Genomic DNA, 21,176 nt, shown 5'->3' with positions numbered 1-21,176 from the left:
GAAACATTTTCCAATTGTGTGTTTTCTTTTCTGTGGATGCTAAAAATAAAATTCTCACTTTTCTTCTCTCGAACAGTACCCAAATTGAAAATACCCGATTAAAACACATATGTGGAAAATTGTGAATGAAAATGTTGAAATGAAAATGTTTAGTTCAGGTTGGTCCGTTGAAAAATAAACATTATTTTGAAAAAAATGAAAGAAAGTCTTTCAGGAAAGAGATTTCTTGAGGAATAGAAATTAGTAACGGATTAAAAAATAATAATCCTTAATTCTTAAAGAAACCATAGGCGGTTTTTAAAGAAAAGTATTTATTGGACTTTAAAAAAAAAATCTGAGTTTTAAAATTCCAACATATTTGGCTTAGCCATATGGCTATGGGTATGTATATATCATTATATACGGCCAAAACCGGTCCAATATCGGTCCACTCCTTCTGGTGTCTCCCCCACAAAATGTCAAAATTGTCAAAGAAAATAATACACAGAAAGAGAAAGGATAATCCGATTTTGCTCCAACTTTGCAAATCTTAATATTTGCATCAGTGCTAGGTCAGGTGCGAAAATGGACAATATACGTTCACTCCAACATGTACCTCCCACACAAAGGGTCAACATTTTGAGTACCCATGAAGTTCATAAAACGGGAAATTAACATCGGATTCCCTTCAGACTTGGTACATCTCAATATTTCCATCAACACAAGATCTTTTAACAAGATGGTAGAGATCGGACCATTCCTTCTGGTACCTCCCCCACAAAGGGTCAAATTTTTGAATAACCAAAACGATCATAAAATCCGTAATAAGCATCCGATTCTCTTCAAATTACATACATCACAATATTTTTAATAACTCGAAGTCTGGTGTGAAGATTGGATATATCGGTTCACTCCTTCTGATACCTCCCCTACAATGGGTCAAAATTTTGAGTACCCATGAAGTTCATAAAACGGGAAATTAACATCTGATTTCCTTCAAACTTGGTACATTTCAATATTTCCATCAACACAATATCTGTTATAAAGATGGTAGAGATCGGACCATTCCTTGTGGTACCTGCCCCACAAAGCATCAATGTTTTGAATAAAAAACGATCATGAAATCCGAAATAAGCATTAAGTTCTCTTCAAATTACACACATCGCAATATTCTTTTTAACCCAAGGTCTGGTACATTTCAATATTTCCATCAACACAAGATCTGTGATAAAAATGGTAGAGATCGGACCATTTCTTCTTCATAAAATCCGAAATAAGCATCTTCAAATTACACACATCACAATATTCTTTTTAACCCAAGGTCTGGTGTGAAGACGTGATATATCGGTCCACTCCTTCTGGTACCTCCCCCACACATGGTTCAAGATTTTGAAAAACAAAGCGCTCAAAGAAAAAACATCCAACTCTCTTCAAATTTCACACATCCAAATATTTTTGCTAACACAAGATCTGTTGTGAAGATGATATATATCTGCCAACCCCTTCTGGTACCTCACCCATAAAGAATCACAATTTCCAATATTTATATCTGTCAAACTTGCGAAATAATTCGGCGGTTCTTTACAACTTGATATATCTAAATATTTCTCTTAACCAAAAATCTAATATGAATATGGAACTTGTCGGAATTTATGATTTCGCATAAAATTGAATATAAATGTTCGATTTTCTTCAAATTCGTCACATACTAAAATTTTTATCTGTATTAGATGAAGTATGAAAATGGAATACTTGTAATATTTATATCAGTCTTAGGTCAGATACGAATTGGTCAATATTGGCCAACTGCTTCGGAACCGCCCCCATAAAGGGTCAACAGTTTGAATAATCATAACTCAAGGCTGGGGGTATACATATGTCGGCAAAACCAACTGATACTATTTTACTTGTTTTATTTTTCAAACATAGATCCCATCGTCATCTACAAGTTTGCCAAAAGCACTCCCCTGCCAAGCAGACCAACCTTCTTTGACAAACCCTTCCTTTTTTTCTTTATCTCCTTCTGACCAAAAAAATATTTTTTTTCCTAGGATGAACACAATGGAGCGAAGAACTCCAATTGAAGCAGTTGCCGAGTAGCATGTAGCCACGCATTCTTAAACCAAACCAAGCCCAAATTTGTATTCCATATTCATACCCCAGATCTCCACCAATAAAAAACTCCACAATTAGTTTTCAAACACAAAACAGTTTTTTTATTATTGTTTTTATTATGGTAAAGTTTATTTGGATTTTAAAGAGAAAAAAATTCAATTTTCAATTTTGTATTTTGAAACAATTTACGTTTACATAAAAGGCATTTATAAATGGTTCACACGTTTTTTGTTGTTGTTATCATTATCGAATAAGAAACATTTTTTTATTGAAAAACAAATCCAAGAGTAAATGCTTTTATAAAAAGTAAAATAGTTTAATGTTTTGTTATTTGGTTTTCACAATATTTTTTGTTTTGTTTGGATAGATATTTGTTTTTGATAGTTATAGAAATATTATGCATTTTGTTTTTGGACAAAATATATGTGTGTATTATGTATGTAATTCAATATTTGGTAATTTTCAATAACTGTTTGAATAGATTTTCAAATTTGAGGTTTGGTTAAATATTGTTAAAGAAATTTGGGGCCATATATATAGCTTGGTATATATTGTTGTTTTTTAATTATTAACTTTTGTGTTTGGTTTTTTTCTTTTGTTAAGATTTATTTATAATAATAATATCGTTGAGTTTCTTTTGTTTGTGTTTTTTTAGTTATTTTTTTAGATTTTCAATTTGTCTCTCTTTTTAACTTTTCTTTTTTGTTTTCAACAAAAAAAGAAGTTGAAACATAGATTTTACTTTCAGCCTCATAAAAATGCCTCCTAACAAAAATTTGGAAATTTTGTTAGAACTACAATAAACAAATGTGAGAAAAAAATACTCGTTTACTTTTTTTTAATTATAAAATTGTTTCTATATTTTGTTTATAGGTATTGTTTTTTTAATGTTAATTCTTTTTTCTTTACATGTTTTAGCCCAGTATTGAAAATATTTTAAAAAATATAATTATTATTTTTTTTTTTTTTTTTTGTAAAAAACGGACTGTAATTCAATGTTTGTGTCAGTGTTTTTTTTTTCTTAGAGAGGGGAGTGGCATTTTCTGGTTTTTTTATATAATTTACAAATAAATAAAATAAAAAAATAACAATTATTAAATACATAGCATTTTCAATAAATATATACGGGGTTTTTGATAATTGTATGTTATTTACGCTTCTTGTTATTCTTTCAATTTATTTTTAGTTCTTTTGCAATTAAAAAACAAAAAAGTTTTATTTGAATTTGTTTGTGTTTTTTTTTTTTTATTTTATTTTCTTCTATTATATGTAAAATATATATTAGCAATAGTATCACTTAGGAAAGTTTTTCTTCTCTCTTGTTTTTATTTTTTTATCAATCTTCTTGTCTTTGCTATTTTTTTTAGATTTTTTCGTTTTTCTTTTTTGTTGGGCAATCATTGAGTAATTTCATTTATAGCTTTTTTTCCTATGCATTGATTTCCTGTTTTCTTTCTTTCTTCTTGCATCGTTTGGAAACATTACTATGAAATACAATACAAAAAATAGAATAAATTAAACTATATTAAGGCTAAGTTAATTTTACGAGTAGATTACAAAGTAGAATAGAAATAGGCATAGCTAGAGACATAGAAAGTTTTGTTTTTGCTTTTTTCTTTTCTTGTTGTTTTCTTTTCTTTCATATAGAGTAATTATCATAAAAATAATAATAATTATAGTAGTTGTGGTAACAGAAGAGACTAATTAAGGAATCGAGGATATTTTTTAGACTTAATAAAAAGAGAGCAAGCACAGCTGCTGATTTCTTCTCGGATTTTTGTTCAGAATTTCTTGTTGTTGTTGTTGTGGTTTTACATGCTACTGCCGCCGCTGCCGCCATAATACAATGCACTACGTCTGCAACAGCTGCTGCTGCTGGTCCTTGGCAAACAAATCATGTCATATTAACACCCAAACATCTGCTTGAATACTCATAGACAACATAACTAATGGAGACTGCAGGTAAAACTTTAATGAAATTCGGTGTAATGCCACGGTAGAGACCACAAATGCCTTCGGTACGCAAGATTTTACGGAAAACACCCATCATGTTGTCATCATTTGCGGCACCGGCCTGTTTCAATGGTATAGCACCCATGGGCGGACTTTGTTTGGATTTTGCAACGACTGAAATCAAAGAGAGAGAGAGAAGGACAAAATTAGTACAAAGTTCAGGTAAAACAAATAAAGTGGTATCAGTCGGTTTTGCCGACAGATGTATAGCCCCTAGCCTTGAGTTATGATTTTTCAAACTGTTGACCCTTTATGTGGGGAAGTTTCGAAGCAATTGACCAATATTGACCCATTCGTATATAACCTAAAACTCATATAAATATTACAACGAGCCAGTTTGGGACTATATCGACTACTTCCTGTACTCTATATGATATATCTGCAATTTTGTGACCTCTGACGGTGAGGTACCAGATTTAACCAACAACATCAGCAAAATATTTGGATGTGTGAAATTTGAAGAGAATTGGATGTTTATTTCGCTTTCTTTGAGCGTTTTGTTTTCAAAATCTTGAACCCTATTTGGGGGTGGTACCCGAAGAAATGGTCCGATCTCTACCATCTTTATAACAGATCTGGTGATGATGGAGATATTGAGATGTACCAAGTCTGAATAGAATCGGATGTTAATTTCGCGTTTTATGAGGTTCATGAATACCCGAAATGTTGACCCTTTGTGGGGGAGGTATCAGAAGGAGGGGGCTGATGTATCCAAAATTCACACCAGACCTTGGGTTAAAAAAAATATCGTGATTTGTGTAATTTGAAGATTTTTGATTATTCGAAACTTTTACCCTTTGTGGGTGAGGTACCAGAAAGAATGTTCCGATCTCTACCATCTTTATAACAGACCTTGTGTTGATGGAAAGATTGAGATGTGCCAAGTCTCAATGGAATCGGATGTTAATTTCGCGTTTTATGAGCTTCATAAATATTCAAAAATTTTACCCTTTGTGTGGGAGGTACCGAAAGGAGTGGACCGATGTATCCCATCTTCACACCAGACTTCGGGTTATTAAAAATATTGCGATGTGTGTAGTTTGAAGACAACCGGACTCTTACATCACATTTTATAAAAGTTATAATTATTCAAAATTTTCACCCTTTGTGTTGGAGGTACATGATGGAGTGGACCGACCATTTTCGCACCTAACCTAGCTCTGATGCAAATATTAGGATTCGCAAAGTTGGAACAAAATCGGATCATCCGTTCTCTTTCTGTGAAGTAAATTAGTTTCTTTGAAAATGTTGACATTTTGTGGGGGAGGTACCACCAGGAGTGGACCGATATTGCCCATCTCCAAACTCGATGTAAAATAAATAATAATATTACGATGTACCAAGTTTGGATCAAATCGGATACTCCCTTCGAGAGTTACGGACGGACCGACATTGCTAGATCGAGTCCAAATGTCCTGAAACGGATTTGGTCCAAAGAGACCTGGGGTCTAAAATCGTTATTTCGATGAGGCACGTTTTGGCCGTATCAAATGATATAAACACTCCCTCTCTCACTATATGGCTGAGGGTATAAAAATTTCTATTCAAATTTCCAATCCTAGACCATTAAAGAAATTCGTCCACTCCCATTCTTTCCCTTCTTTCAAAATTGTTTTTCTTGGTTTTTTTTTTCTCACCTTGCGCTTGTAGTCGTGTCCTCACCAACGCCAACGGATACGAACACACCTGACCCAGCGTACTCGAGGCACTGCCACACGCCAACAATACCAAAAAGCTTGGCTGTTCCGTATTATGACTACTCAGATATTTCTTCTTCAACGTTTCGTAGACAGCCAAATCAATGCCAGCATATGGAATAATGCCCAACATATTTGGAATGTAACCGCGATAAAAGCTGCGTACACCTTCGTGTACATAGATCTTTTTCGCCGCATCCACAATACCCGTATATTGGCCAGTTTTGCGCAGGGCCAGGCGTGTCTTTAATACTTCCATGGGATAGATGACAGTCTGTGAGATGCCACCGGCTGCGGCACCGGCTATGAATCGCTCCCCAATTGTCATTTGTCGTTTGTCATCGCCGCGTATCAGTCGTTTGATTTTCTCGTAGGCGGCGAATTTCAGTGCGGATTCGGGGGCAATTTTCAAAACGTTGATGCCATTGCCGCGCCACATACTTCGTAGGCCGCCCTCTCTTAGCATATATCTTAAACTATCTGAGATTCCTGTCTTTTGTGTTTGAACCTAGAAGGAAAAGAGAGAGAATGGAATTAATATCGCCTTCGAAAGATAGGAAGTGCTAATATTTACCTGCAAAAACACTTTTATTCTATCTAGGGGTGCAGTACATGTCCGTGATACAGCGCCAGCCACACCGCCAGCTGCCAAATGACGCCACCACATGCCACTTTGTAATTCTGTTGGTGTAAAATCATCAGGTACGTTCATGTCCTCACCAATATCGAGGTACTAAAATTAAAAAAAGAAAAAATTATAAATAATTTTTTAAATTCTCAAAACATAAAATACTTTTTGTGTGAACTAAAATTTACATATTTCAAATAAACATTAAAGCATACATACAGGCTCATCTTCATCTTGAAGTAATTGAAGCATCTTGGTGGTTTGTTTTCAAAATAATAAAATAGATAGATGGCAAAACTAAACGAAAAACTTCTCAAACAACAACAACAGACAAATAAACAACTAATTTTGGTGATATTTGAGAGTGAGAGCCAGCCACCAGCTGGGGGGGAGATAGTTGCAATTTCTGATGCTGCTGCTCTAGGTGAATGCCACGCGCAAGCAATTTAAAACACCGCCTATCCTCACCACCACTTGCGCTATTGTCTCGATTTATTCACAAGCCACAACAATTGTTGAAATTTTAAGATTTTTATCGCAAAAAATTGAAAAAGGGAAAATTATTACAACCAAAAAATCACGTAATACGACATTATATGCAATGAGTTGGCTGGTTGCTTTGCGTTGTTGGCTGCTCGTTCGCTTGGTTTGAGTTGATTGGCTTGCGCGCTTAACTAATAACAGCACAACATCAGAGCACCACCGCACCACGAATTGTTATGCACACAATAATAATGCATGGCTAAATTCAAACTGAAAATTGCCAGTCCAAAATGAAATTAACGAAAAAATTAACAACAACAGCAACAAAAACACGGAGGAAAACGAAATCTGTTAAAAGGAGAGAGCCAAAATAATCATGAACACCATGTGAGAGCATAACCCAACAGCATCAAAGAGCACAACATTATCACAAAATTTTTGGGAGAAAGAGAAACTCTTCCTTTGCATAGGTAAATCTCTTGCTTTAGTATCTCTTCCTTTTGCACAATACAGTTAAGAGAGCAACTGGCAGCCAAGTGTTGTGCTACAAAGTAATTGTACAACAATGCATGAATTGATGAATGAATGTCGTGAAGAGGAAAATTAACGTTGATGAACGACGCACGTTGCAAAATAAAAGGGGAAATTGCAATGGAATTCGTTAACCCAAAACAAAATAAAAGAAAACTTTCCCTTCAATGGGAAAGTTGGAGGAATATGAGAGATGAAAAAAAAAAAAAAAAAAAAAAAAAAATGTCACACATCTCATTGCTTAAATTTCATTGCCAAAAGAGACCATAAAAAAGAGATGTAATGAACGGATGTAATTAATTAAAAAATAAAATAAAACATGTTATAACATTTTTGTATTTCCTCATTGAATGAGGCAAAGATGGCAAAAATTATAAAAGAGATATTTTTAAGAGAACTTTTAAATAAATTTCCTGTGTTGAATTTGTATTTATTTAATCATTTTTGACAAATATATAATCAAAATAAGCGCAAAAAATATTTGATTAAAACATTTGTTGAACATTATTCGTAGTCTGTTTTACTCATGACTCTCATCTATGAAAAAATTGGCATAAAAATGTTTCTCTTGGTAAAGAGAGTAAAATCTAACAGAGAGATCATAATGGAAAATGGCTCGTAGAACAGGAATGTGGGAGATGAAAATCCTCAACGAGAAATGTCATATCACATTATTTAAATTTCATTACTAAAAGAGACCCGAGAAAGAGATTTCGCGCAATGCAATAAATAAAAAAAATCTAGCATGTTATAAAATAAGTATTTCGTTATTGAAGGATAGTTTGGTGGCAACTTAAAAATTGTTTCTCTTGCTAATTTCAAGAGTAAAAATGAACAAAAAGTGAAAGAGCATGGTCCAATATGGCTCCTAAAATCAGGAACGTGTAAAAAAATTCCCCATTAGAAATGTCACATCGCATTGTCAAAAGAGACCAGAGAAAGATATGGCATAAAAAATTATATGCACATTCTATTAATGCACTTTACCGTTCTATGGAAAATATTGTGTTTTGAAAAAGTATAGCATGCTATAATACTTATATTTTTATGCCCTCCACCATAGTAACACCTCGAAATGTACATTTTAGACCCCACCAAGTATAGATATTCTTGATCAGTATAAAATTCTATGTAGATTTAGCGATGCCCGTCTGTGGAAATCACTTTAGCTTCCGAACAAAAATATAAAATAAAATTTTACTCAAATGTATATTATGTCTGCTGGACTCTTACATATATACATTTTCTTGTACATTTTTTCTGCAATTTTTTTTTTCATTTATAAAAAATAAAAATTAATAAAAAAATTAAAAAATAAAATTTTTCCTAAAAAAAATACACCTAATGTTCCACTCAAAGAAAGTCTAAGGCAATTCATATATAGTATTTCATCAGCCATTTACTGGTCGGGTCGTTTACTTTTTTTCTACGCATTAACACACAACTACAGAGTAGGTGAGAGAGAGAGAGAGCAAGAAAGAGGGGTGAGTTTGTTCTTTGTAAATTAATCTACATATGTTTAAGATTTCAATTGTCAAGCAAACATAGAGAGAAAGAGGCATTAAAAGCAAAGCTGATTTCAAAATAAGGTTTTCAGGTTATTTTCGAAAACCAGGATTGTTGTTTGTTTTTTGAAAACAATTGAAAAGTTTATTTCCACAAGTTTTCACGTGATATGGCAGAGACACTTTTATAAAGTCTTCCAAATTCCAGACGGTAATTAAAAATTAAATTATATATTTTCAAGATAAGTCAAAAATAAACAGTTGGAATAAGGAATCTTATCAACAAAGCTTTTGTGTCAAACAACAACAAACAACAAATCATTGAAACACAAGCATTTGTTTGCACTTAAAAAATATAATAGAGAAAAAGAAAATAATGAAATTATAACAATTATATATGTCTTCCGTTATATATGTATATATACATATGATGTCTTCTGTATATTTGTCACTTGCGAGTTTGCCAATTTTTTTTTAAATTACGTTAATTACGTATTAGCATTTTTGCTTGGGAATGTTCATTGGCTATGTTGTTGTCTTTCATGTAGTCAAATCTATACATATCTCCTGTAGCCAAAACAGATCGATGGCATATGCCGGGGAAAATTAAATAGGAAAAGTGGAAAAACAATGACGTTAACTATTTTTAGACATAGGTGTAGATAGATAAATGCTCTATATATGTGCGAAGGTATGTGTGTATGTATTGGTATGTGCAAAAAATGACATGTTTACACTATTTGACAATTCAGACATTTAGAAAATTGTATTTGCCATTAGGCAAAAACAGATATAAATTTAAAAAATACGTGGACATATTTGTTTTAAATTTTTAAAATTTAAAAAAAATGTAAAATTTAAAAAAGAAATAAAATTTTAAAAGAAAAAAAAATTACAAAATATGTGGATACATTTGTTTTGAATTTTTTTAGAATCTTTCAAATTAAAAAAATAGTATTTAAAAATAAAAAAAATTTTAATTTAATTAATTTTAACTTAATTTAATTTTAACTTAAAAAAAAATAATTGGTAAAATTTAAAAAAAAAATGTAAAATATTACCAAAGTGTCAGAGATGACCAATTCGAACAAATCTAAATTTATTCTAAAATTTGATGCTATTTCCGATATTTTTTGAAAAAAAAAAAAATGTAAAAATTATGGCGGCAAATTTTGAAATTTGTTGCAGTTTGTTGTCCATTATTTTGGGTTATTGAAATGTTTTTGTAAACTTGTGTAGAAGCACATAAAAATTGGCCAGAGTTGGGTAGATATTAGCAAATATTTGCCTCGACAAGACATTCTTTGTTAATATTATTGTTGTTGTATCTGTCTGTTTGTTATAACATTGACATTGCACTTTAAATGTTGCGTAGACGCTTTTCAATGCCAATACAAATTGTTGCTTTTGTTCTCACAAAAACTCAAAAAAAGAAAATTTTGCACAAAACACAAAAAAACTTTTCCTCTTCCCCATTCATTTCCATTTTAGCAAAAAATTTCTAATGGACTTTTAACGCCTATACGCTTTTTTGTTCAAAGTGATTTTAGCGAACAAATAAATACAAATTACTGTTTATTCAAAAAGTCATGTTACCCGTCCGCAGACATCACGAGAAAAATGTCGTAGACCCCGGACCCCGGCCATAAAAATCGAAAACAATTTTATTAACACCACCCCACAAAAAAGAAAATGAAATAACAATCATAAAACACACAAGCCCACAAACAATTAAATAAAAGCTTTTTTGTATATTTTTTTGCCAATTACTAGTTTGTGGCATTGAATAGGGAATTCTGAAATGTAGCAAAAAAAACTTGACCAGTATTATCTGGAATTTTCTCAATTTTTTTTGTTTGTTCGATTAGTTTTTTCCAATCAATCAATTGATATGTGAAGGAAAACAATAGAATCTAATGGGAAAATAATTCCCATGAAAATAATAATAAAAAATGCTTCTTCAATTGGAATTTGAATGCAAATGGGTCTCATTGGAATTAGAAATACCAAGAATCCAATAAAATGAAAAATATGTCAGAAATATTGGTAGTAGTTCCCTTAAACAGATTTGCATATAGACTCTATATTATAGAGCAAAACCTTATTCTCTTAAAATTAAATTGCATTATGGCCTGTTAATTTCTCTCTCCTTTTCTTATATTAGGGATTAATATACATAAAAATATAAACCCATTGGATTATTGCAGTTTTAAAAATATTCCAAGCAAATACATTTACATTTCTATAAAAATGTTTAAAAAATGCTGGACGTAAAGGTGAGCCGTAGAAACTAATCAAAATAATGTGGCATGCTCTTAACATACTAGGCGCTCTCTTTGCATATAATAACAGTAAAAGTAGAAATTACCTCAAAAACCACTTACAAAAAAGAAAAACTAGATATGTTTTCCATAGTTTAATATTTGTTTAGTATTTATAACAAGTTTCTTTGGTTTGTTATCAAATTAAAGAATAACTTTTCATTTCCTCTATTGGTGGTTTCATGCTGTACTCTTTACATATTTGTGACTCTCTCTTGGCAAATAATAATAGCAAGAGTATAAAAAATTACATCAAAAACCACTCATTCTATATTTTAATGTTTTTTACTTAATATGACAAGCTTAATTTAATAGTTATCAAATTAAAAAATAACTTTTCATTTCCTCTAATGGTGGGTTCATGCTGTACTCTTCACATACTTCTGACTCTCTCTTTGCTAATAATAACAGCAAGAGTAGAAATTATCTCAAAAACCATTCATAAATAAGAAAAAGAGAATATATTTCTCATATTTTTATATTATGAAGTATTTATAACAAGTTTTATTTAATTATTTGTTATTAAATTAAGAATAACTATTTATTTCCTTGTATTCCTCATCAAACAAAAAAAGAGAGCCAGAACATGTTCTCTTATGACCAACAGTTTCTTTGATGCAAAGCAAAACAAAGGAAAAAATCATTTTTTATGACTGAAAAAAGGTAAATAAACTAGAAACTTCAGAAATTAAATTTTTTTCATTCTAATTTTTATCAATTTGAAAATTAATTGCCACTTATCCCCACTTAAATGGAAAGATAACCCAAAGAGAGCCAAACAAATGTTATTTCATAAGAACCAAAAGTAAAGGAAATGAAAACTAGTCATAACTGCAAAAGTTAAATAAATAATTGAGGTATTTTGTTTACAAAAAATTAATGTTTATTTGTTTTAATAAATTATTTACTTTTGTTGAACAAATTACTATTACATTCTCCACAATTTTCTGCATTTAATTTCAAAGAGAGATTCCACAAATAATAACATTAATTTATTTTACAACAAATTCTTCTAATATTAAATCCGTTTAGGTTACAACAAAAACAACAACATTTAATGATAATTTCTTGCAATTTAATTTATAAAAAATTGTTTATATTTGCTTAACAAAACTATTCCCTTTTTTGCAATTGTCATGCAAAGAGAAAAAGAGAACCGTTGCAAAAACCCCACAGAGAAAACCATCAAAGAGAGAGCAATACAGAGCCCAAAAAAACCAGTTGTGAAAACGTTGGCATTTTTTCAACACTTGGCAACAGAAAATGACTAACAAAAATTCAAAGTAAAAAAAAAAACGAAAACGAAATCCGTGTTTTTGATAATGGCCTCAATTGGTTTTTTTGCCAACATATTTATGCAATAATGTTCGTTCCAAAAACGCTACGCTGCACAGACGAGTTTCTTTTTTTGGTAAGTGGATGGCTGAGTGGCGGAAAGGAATGTGGAACTGCAAACAAGTGAATTGGTTGTTGTGATTTTGAAAAAAAAAAACAAAAAACTTGTACAATGACTTTATTTATTAAAAAGAGAGAGAGAGATAACACTTTGAGCCATGGCAGCAAAAAATGCCATGACGTTTGTTTTTGTTTTCCCCACACAAATAAGGTGGTGACGTTTGAGATTATGATGCTGCTGCTGCCCACTGCTATTTTGAATGAGTCTTGGAAGGCAAAAATAAGTATTGCGTCAATGGCTTATTCACACACGCATATGTGTGTGCATTATTAACACAAGTCAAAGAGAGCCAAGTGTATAAAGGTTGTTGTTTACGCAGACAAGCCCCCCAAACAAATAATAAAAAAAAACACCACAAAAAATTATTTAAACAACCATTAACGCATGTGTGTTGAGGGGGGTGGGGTAATAAATTCCTCATTGGAGGCCATTATGAGTTTTATGAATGAAAACCAAAACCAAATTTGTAATTGGCCCCCTCTCTCTATTCACACACACACACAACGACTCTCACATGTATCGAAATCCACATTTCAAAATCTCCATTGTGAATCATAACTCGGTCGGGGTTTTTTTCTTTCTGTGAAGCGATAAAAATTGTGGCCCCTTAGCAACAGTTGAAAACCACAAAATAATGAATGCCTAGTTCAAAAGTCCAACTTTGTTGGCGTTTACTGGTTGCTATCATTAAAACGCGCCAAACTGCTACCCAGACAAACATAGAATTTTATGTGACAGTCACAAGCCCTCTACGCTTGAATAAAACTTATGGGGTATGTGCTAACACTTTTTTGTTGTCACAATGGGTCAATGGTAACAGTGGAATGTGGTTTTGAGGAAAATGTTGGTTTTTTAATAATTGATATTTGTTCAGATGGAAATATTTGGTTATTACCTGAAATAAAATATGCCTTTCTCAATTCGTATTCAGATTATTAAAGTTATTTGTTATTTGTAAATTATTCATTTAGAAATGATATACATTTTAAAAAGTCACAAATAACATATGGAACCCTTGGGCATGAGACCATCGACAATATGTAAACAAAAAATTAAAATATGTGCGTTGTTAATGTTTACAGATTGCGGTGCCAATGACGTATACGTATTGTCATACTTCAATACTCATACGTCAGCAAACAGAATATGTAAACAAGGGGACTTTAATGCTTTAAAACCCCAAATACATTATCAACAGATGTAAACACTCATGTTTTAACCGTTATAATGTTAAACTCTCACTACATTCCCCTGTTGCCCTCATTTGTTATTAAGTCCCATTGTATGAACACTTCTCTTCTCTCTTTTCTATTCTATGTAAAATTTTTCTCTCCATTATTTTAATTTAAAAAAAACGAATGACATAAATTGCAATAATCATAAATTTTTAATGTGCCACGTTTAATGGAGACTCCACTGTTTCAGACGCTAAAACGTCTCATCTGTTGCTATGGGCAAATTTTTGCCAGACTGACTTTTTTGCCACCCAGCAATCATGCCTACACAAATAAAAAGCGCTCCACCAACAACAATCATATAATTCACAGTTTTATTGGCTCGCCCACAAATACACATGCATCGCCACAATCGACAACGAGAAATGTATAAAAGAGCAAATCAGCACTTAAACCTCAGAGAGCACACACATATAAATTAAGAGCATCCAATTAACGGTGCCGTAATGCATATATTTTTATCTTCTCTAAAGGGAACAAGATCTAACTAGAATTCTCTAGAAAAGAGTAATTCACGAAGAGAAAGAAGGGTAAAGCACTTAAAACCCCTACAATGAGTAAGTTCTTTTTTTGCCATAATAAAACATGATAAGGGAATTCAGTAGAAAAAAAGAAAAAATCCTTTGGTGGAGAAAAAAACCACAATTTCAACAAATGTAAAAAAGTCATTGAATTCTCACAAATGACGTGAATCATTTCCGTTTATTGGCTTTTTGAGAAAAAAAATAATAACCAGTTTCCCTTTTTTGATTTTTATTTAACCCAGTTAAAAGTTGTTGAATGCTTGGCTGGGGGGATTTTGGTATTTTTTGTGGGTAATTATGACAAAAAATGCCAAGGTAAAAATGGAATGGATATTCGAAAATACAAAAATATGGTAATTTTTAAAAACTGAAGGTTCTTTGGAAACAGACAAGAAACTTGTAAACAAAAATGCTTCAATAAAATAATGAAATTAATTCTAAAAAAAAGACTTGTATTGAAAATATTTTAAATGTAAATAAATAAACGAAGATTTTTCGAAGCAAAAAAACAGAAAAAAAATTGGTAAAATTACAATTTTTTTGTAAAATAAAATTTTTTTGTAAAATCTTATAATTTTACTTAAAGCTGAAATTAAATTTTTGGGAAAATTTTATTTTTTTTTAAATTTTTTTTATTTATTTCCGATTTTTTTTGCTAATGATGATAATAATTTTAAGCAAAAAATCTAAATTTTTAGGTAAGAAAAATTATTGGATATTGGAATATTTTTTATTTATTATTTTTAATTTTTTTTTTCGATTTGTTGGAATAATGTTTATTTTGCAAATTTTTCAAAATGCCATTGCATTTCACAAAGCCTGTTGTATTTTATTTTTTTTTTTTTTTTGGTTATTCATTTGAAATTTTTTTAATTTGAATACTTTTTTTAATATTTTTTTTTACATACCCGCTTCATCATTTCTCGGAATATAACAATAAAATCCTCCAGCACATCGCCGGCCACAGCCATTTGTTGAATATTGTAATATTCATTTGGCGTTTGGTATTGATTGTTACTTCGCAACATTATGGCATCAATTTGTGATGAGGAGGGAGGGAGAGTCTTTAGATTTTATAATATTTACACAAAATAGTCACTTTGTGACTATAATAATATTATTTTGTTTATTTTTGGATCAATTGCTTATAAAGCAATTGTTTTGTTTTTTAAATTAAAATCACAGTTTATTTCTGATTAAGGCTTAATTAAATCCAAAACGTTCCGATATGATTTTGGCTTAGTAAAACTTTCACTTGGTTTAGTTTTTTTATTTTTGGCAAAACAAATTATTGTTGTGTAGTTGTAACAAATTGTTGTTGTTATAATTCCGAATTTTAAGAAAACAACAACAGAAAAAATTCATTCACAAAATCAAAAATGTGGGACGGTCAGTTATAGGCACACGATAGTAAAAAAACGTAAAGAATGCGGAATATTTGTCTAGAGAATCGGATAGAAATTCAAATAAGTTAAACTGAATTTTCCTTCTCAGATTTGGGGTATTGCAGTAATAGTTTTGTTACTGCTCTCTCTTATGTAACAACATCCGCCACCGTCTTGTATTCCTTAAAGAGCTGAGGAGAAGACAACACGTCCTACACGCGAAACAGCTGCTGTGAGACTGAATTCAAAATGAATTGGCCACTTGATTGTTATTAAAAAGTCTAGAGGAACACAATCAGTCTCGCACACACACACGCTCACATTTGTCACACACACATATGCAAACACATATCTTGTGAATACAAAATTTCCAAAGGCCCAAAGTGCAGGCAGGCAGACAGAGCAGACCAAGTCAAGTCACAATTAAATAACACACATGGAACCCACATAACGTAGAGGGGGAGAGAGGTAAAGACAAAGCAGCTGATAACTACACTAAACAACAGTTAAACATCGATTTAGGATAACGTTTTAAATATTTTTACTATTTTCCAAATTGCTGTTACCTGCAAGTCTTAATTTTTCTTAAAAGATAAAATCTAACTATTTATCAAATGGCCTTGAACATTATTTAATGATTTTAGGTAAATTCTTGTCTAGCATGAAAGGAAATCAGAACAATCAATAAATTCCCAGTCCTCAATTGCCATCAATGCATATTTTTGTTTGTTTCTTGTTTTAATTTCAGCTAAAAATCCTATATTAATTACATAGTGGCAACAGTGACTACATACTTACAAAAGAGCCTGCTAAATCCTTACTTTATCATGAGTATGTGATACAAATAAGTGTTTTTAGATTTAATAATCAAACATGTAAACTGCCGCCGTTACCGTAGGCAACACTGCGTTACGGCACAGTAACGGTAAGTTATTTTGTTTTATTTTGGGACAACTAGGGATACATAGGTCGACTTTCGATTAAACGACTTTTTGTATTGGCAATTCCAAGAATTAACTAGGATTGGCAAAAATTGAATTTTCGTAAGCTATTTGAATTTTTTTCATTTTTATTCGAGCCAAATAATATGCAAGAGTTTAAGTTTTTATACAGTCCACCATATCATCCTGTTTGTAACTCCTCCAAACATTCGTCGTTAATTAAAGTACATATGTTTGAGATGATCAATATACAGTTACCGTAGGTAACAGTACGCTAGGACACAGTAACGGCAAGTTGTTTTGTTTTGTGACAACTAGGGATATATAGGTCGACTTTCGATTAATTGACCTTTTGTATTGGCAATACCAAGAATCAACTAGGATTTGCAAACGTTGAATTTTATTTTTATTTGAGCCAAATAATATGCAAGAGTTTAAGTTTTTATACAGTCCACCATATCATCCTGTTTTTAGCACCTCCAAACAATCGTCGTAGATTAAAGCACATATATTCGAGATCAGTATACAATTCTAAGTCGATTTATGTTCTGTTTCAGAACCAGAATGACAACAAAAAATGCTACTGCTAGCAATGGAATTTGCATAATCAACAATTATGATTTATTCATATAAGATTAACAAGACCAAATAACTTAATTTTATCTTGATGAAGAAATGGATAACTAGGGATATATAGATCGATTTTCGATTCATTGGCTTATAGTATGGTGGCAGATGGTTTGTGTCTATAATATCCAGAATAACAGTTCATAACAGTACCATGTTAATATAAAAAAAAACACATTTACAGAAAAAAATGACAAACAAAAGTTTAAAAAAATCCTAAAATTGGGTTTCAAAATTCTATTCCATAGACTCTCCCGATTAATTGCATACTGCCTTAGTGGTTTGAATCGCATAACATTGCTAAATATGTTGATACGATATCATAACAGAAGTATTTTCACAGGGTTGCCATATTTTGACTCTGACTTGTCCCATTGTTATACTTCTGTCTTTATTTTCACAACATGTAGGTTACACAAGATACGAAAAAGACCAATTCGCGTTGCCATCTTCGCAAATTAATTTCCTCCATTATTCGTTATTTAATAAAGGATCACTCGACAAAAATGCGTTCCATCGCCATAGAATTCCTTTCAGATATTCATATGATTAATATTGCATGGACATTTTTATATAGAAAAACTTTTGGCCACCCTCTATAAATAAGGAGAAAGTATTCTATGATAGAATTGAATTTATAAAAATTAGTCCCTTAATTTTCAAATCACCCAAAAAATCGTAGACTTGTGTTGTTGTTATCACACACAGCCAATACAACGACAATAATCAATGAGCGCAACTACATCTCCACAATTTCGTACAACAAATGAACTGATAACAACACACAAACAAAAGCAGCAATGACGGCGGTTCTTTTTCTTGACGATAGTCCACAAAAAGGAGCTTTTTCCGACAAGTTTTATTAATTTTTATTGTTGTTATTTACTTTTGTAAGGCAGGCAGGCAAGCGACCAAAGTTCTCTTTAGCTATTGACTTGTGGGGTTGGATTGGTTGTTGTCGTCGTCTGTCGTTCTATATCAGTTTTACATTGAATTATAAACAGACGGACACACACGAACACACAAACAAATGTTAAATGATTGGTGGCGGTCTGCATTCATCAACAAGTGTTTCTTCACATTAAAATAAAATCAAAAAAAAAATAAAAATGGAATCAGGAAAACCCAAACAACATATTTTTGTTTTGTTGTATTAGTTGTTGTTGCTGTTTTAATTTATTTTTTATTTAAGTTACAGTGACCTGTTGTTGTTAGTTAAGGTCAGTGTTTTGTTTTTTGCTGTCATGTATTGGGTTATGCTCTTTCTCTCTCAGTCAAGAATAGCCACCCAACCCAATGCAGAAAAATATATGAGAAATACCATCACCTCTCCATCCACACCAATGTCAAATTGGATTACAAGATTTGAGCGTTACATTGTCAAGGTCCAGGTTTTGTTTTTGTGTCGTTGCTTGGTTGTTAATTCAATAAAATATATGCCTCGGGCACAGAGAGAAGGCGTTAAGGCCATATAGGCAATTCTCTTTTAAACAATGAGAGTTATTAATAAGAAATTTGTGTAGATGTAGCGAAGGGAGTTATATGATTCACCAAATACCAAAAATAGTGAATCAAAATCTGCATTTTCATTATTCCCATGCATTTTTTTATCAATTCCACCATGAGATAGCTTTATTAAAATAAAATCTTATCACAAGGCATGTGAATAAAAACGTATCTAATTCACAAAAACGTTTTTAAAGAACTCAAAATAATCTCGAAACTTGTAATTTATGAAATATACGTAAATAAATAAATATTTGCACACATCATCAGTGAATGTGCAAAATTATTTCGCACGATCTAATCAAAAGAAAGGGGGCGCGTGACATTTTTTTGATAATAGCTTTCGTGACAAAAATGTAGAAAAAAAAAACTCCACTTATCAACCACCACCTCCCAAAACCCCTTTGATAAGAAGAAACCTCTCCCCTCTGGTGAAATTAAGTCTTTGGAATTCATATATTTTATTTAATCTGCACACTACGGCATGCAGGGCAAAACGAGCAGAATTTATGTGCAGATTTTAATCGCAAACTGATGTCTGCTGGCCAGTGTTATTTGTGGAAAAATTATTGTTCGAGTAGTCAAGGAGAGTCAAGAGGCCAAATTTCTGGCAGAAACTGGTTTGAAAGCTAACCAAGTAACAGGCAAGAGAAGAGAAAGAAAAAAAACAATAAACAACAAGAACAAGTAAACACCATCTAAAAATAGAACTTCTATAAATATACGGTTTTTTAAAGATTCATTTTATGTAGAGTAGACCTATTAAATATGTATACGCCTTTTTTAGATACAAAAACTCAATCAGACTAGGCATATATATCTGAGGCATATATATCGGATTTCTATTCCCAGGGGTCGAATTTTTCTCAAGAGATCAGATGCAGATGCAGTAATGAATAATTGAGGAGAAATTATTTGCAAATATGGCAATGCTAATGGGCATTTTCGCACCTTGTGTAACCTATTTGTTGAGAAAACAAAGACAAGACAGAGTCAAAATATGGCAAACTTTTATTTGTCATTTTTTTCTATAAATGTGATTTTCATATTAACATGGTCCAGTCATGAGCTGCACAAACCATTTGCTCAGAATGCATTTTGTCTAGTCTTTACCATTTTAGGTCTTTGGATTTACTCAACATAGATTACACAAGGTACGAAAAAGACCCATTCGCGTTGCCATCTTCACTAATTATTTTTCCTCAATTATTCATGATTTCAGGAATTATCTCTCGAGGAAAATGCTTTCCGTGGAATTGTATGATTGTCTATATCGATGCACGTTTTCCCATATAACCGTACCACCGATATTCGATATTTTGGATAATTTTAGTCACATTTTTCACGAATTTATTTTAAATTTGTTATTTAGAGTTTGTCGTGGGTTTTTTCTACTGTGTTACAACACGTGGCTCAATAAGAAAGGTTTTTCAACTTCAAAGAAAATAGAAAAATGCAACTCTGTGCTGGAGTATTATTGTGTCAAATAGACGTTCAAAAAAGTTGGTTTTGTTTATTTTCAATTTTTTTTAACAAAGTTCTTATATTGGGAAAAACCCGCGAAACAAGGTTATTCCAAAAGATTGAACCTAAAATAGTTGAACAGTACAGTTTTATCACAAAATTGTACAATTTATTACCCATTTAGACGAAATTTTGCAACCAAATTTGAAATAATTCCAAACTATGTCATTTTTTACTCAAAACAATGCACACACATACACAAAATGTGTACATGTTTTGACAGAATAAGTTCACCAAAAGAAAAAAAATTGTATTTGGGGGGGGGGGGGGGGGGGTAGCTTTGTTCTACCTTCTGAATTTATGCCATGCTTATATAGTTATACAACTGTCAACACTTCTTTAGGCGGAGTGCAAAATAGATAATATTTAATTAATTTAATAACCCAATTAATTGCATTGGCATGTGTATACAATTACTTATGGATCGAGGGCATTTAATCAAAGCAATGGGTGTGCGATATAACCCCAATTAATACTTAAATTGGTCTATTAGAGCCATAAAGAGTCACAGTCAAGTAGATAATTAATTAGAAAACAAATTTAATAACTTTTTCAAACCTATCAATCAATTGCAAAATTTTTCTATATTCTCAATGATAATGAGAGTATCTTATATAACCTACATATTTTTTTCTACGCAGCATTTAATATTTAAAGTTTGCGATTGTTAACTTTGCAAAAAATCAAATTTGAGATGAATATCACC

General features: G+C 31.6%; 1 protein-coding gene across 3 annotated transcripts in view; it reads right to left on the bottom strand.

The window, feature by feature from the left end:
• Window positions 1-2,468: 2,468 nt before the first annotated feature.
• Window positions 2,469-21,176, bottom strand: part of LOC101887665 (mitochondrial adenyl nucleotide antiporter SLC25A25) — a 45,647-nt gene continuing 26,939 nt past the window's right edge. The window contains exons 1-4 of one of the 3 annotated variants that reach the window (XM_011298321.3): window positions 15,396-16,124; window positions 6,379-6,537; window positions 5,745-6,312; window positions 2,469-4,221 (exon numbers count right to left, since the gene is read on the bottom strand). In XM_011298321.3, the coding sequence (XP_011296623.2) occupies window positions 3,989-4,221; window positions 5,745-6,312; window positions 6,379-6,537; window positions 15,396-15,515 (1,080 nt within the window). In that variant the 5' untranslated portion in view covers window positions 15,516-16,124 and the 3' untranslated portion in view covers window positions 2,469-3,988. Of the gene's footprint in view, window positions 4,222-5,744; window positions 6,313-6,378; window positions 6,538-6,651; window positions 7,213-15,395; window positions 16,125-21,176 lie in introns of those variants that run through there. The other 2 variants (XM_011298322.3, XM_005177636.4) reach the window with 2 other exon arrangements.

This window comes from Musca domestica, unplaced genomic scaffold, assembly GCF_030504385.1.
Source record: "Musca domestica strain aabys unplaced genomic scaffold, Musca_domestica.polishedcontigs.V.1.1 15, whole genome shotgun sequence".
Classification (NCBI taxonomy): Eukaryota; Metazoa; Arthropoda; class Insecta; order Diptera; family Muscidae; genus Musca; species Musca domestica.
Note: the sequence above shows the minus strand (reverse complement) of the source record. Positions and strands in the feature narration are given on the sequence as shown.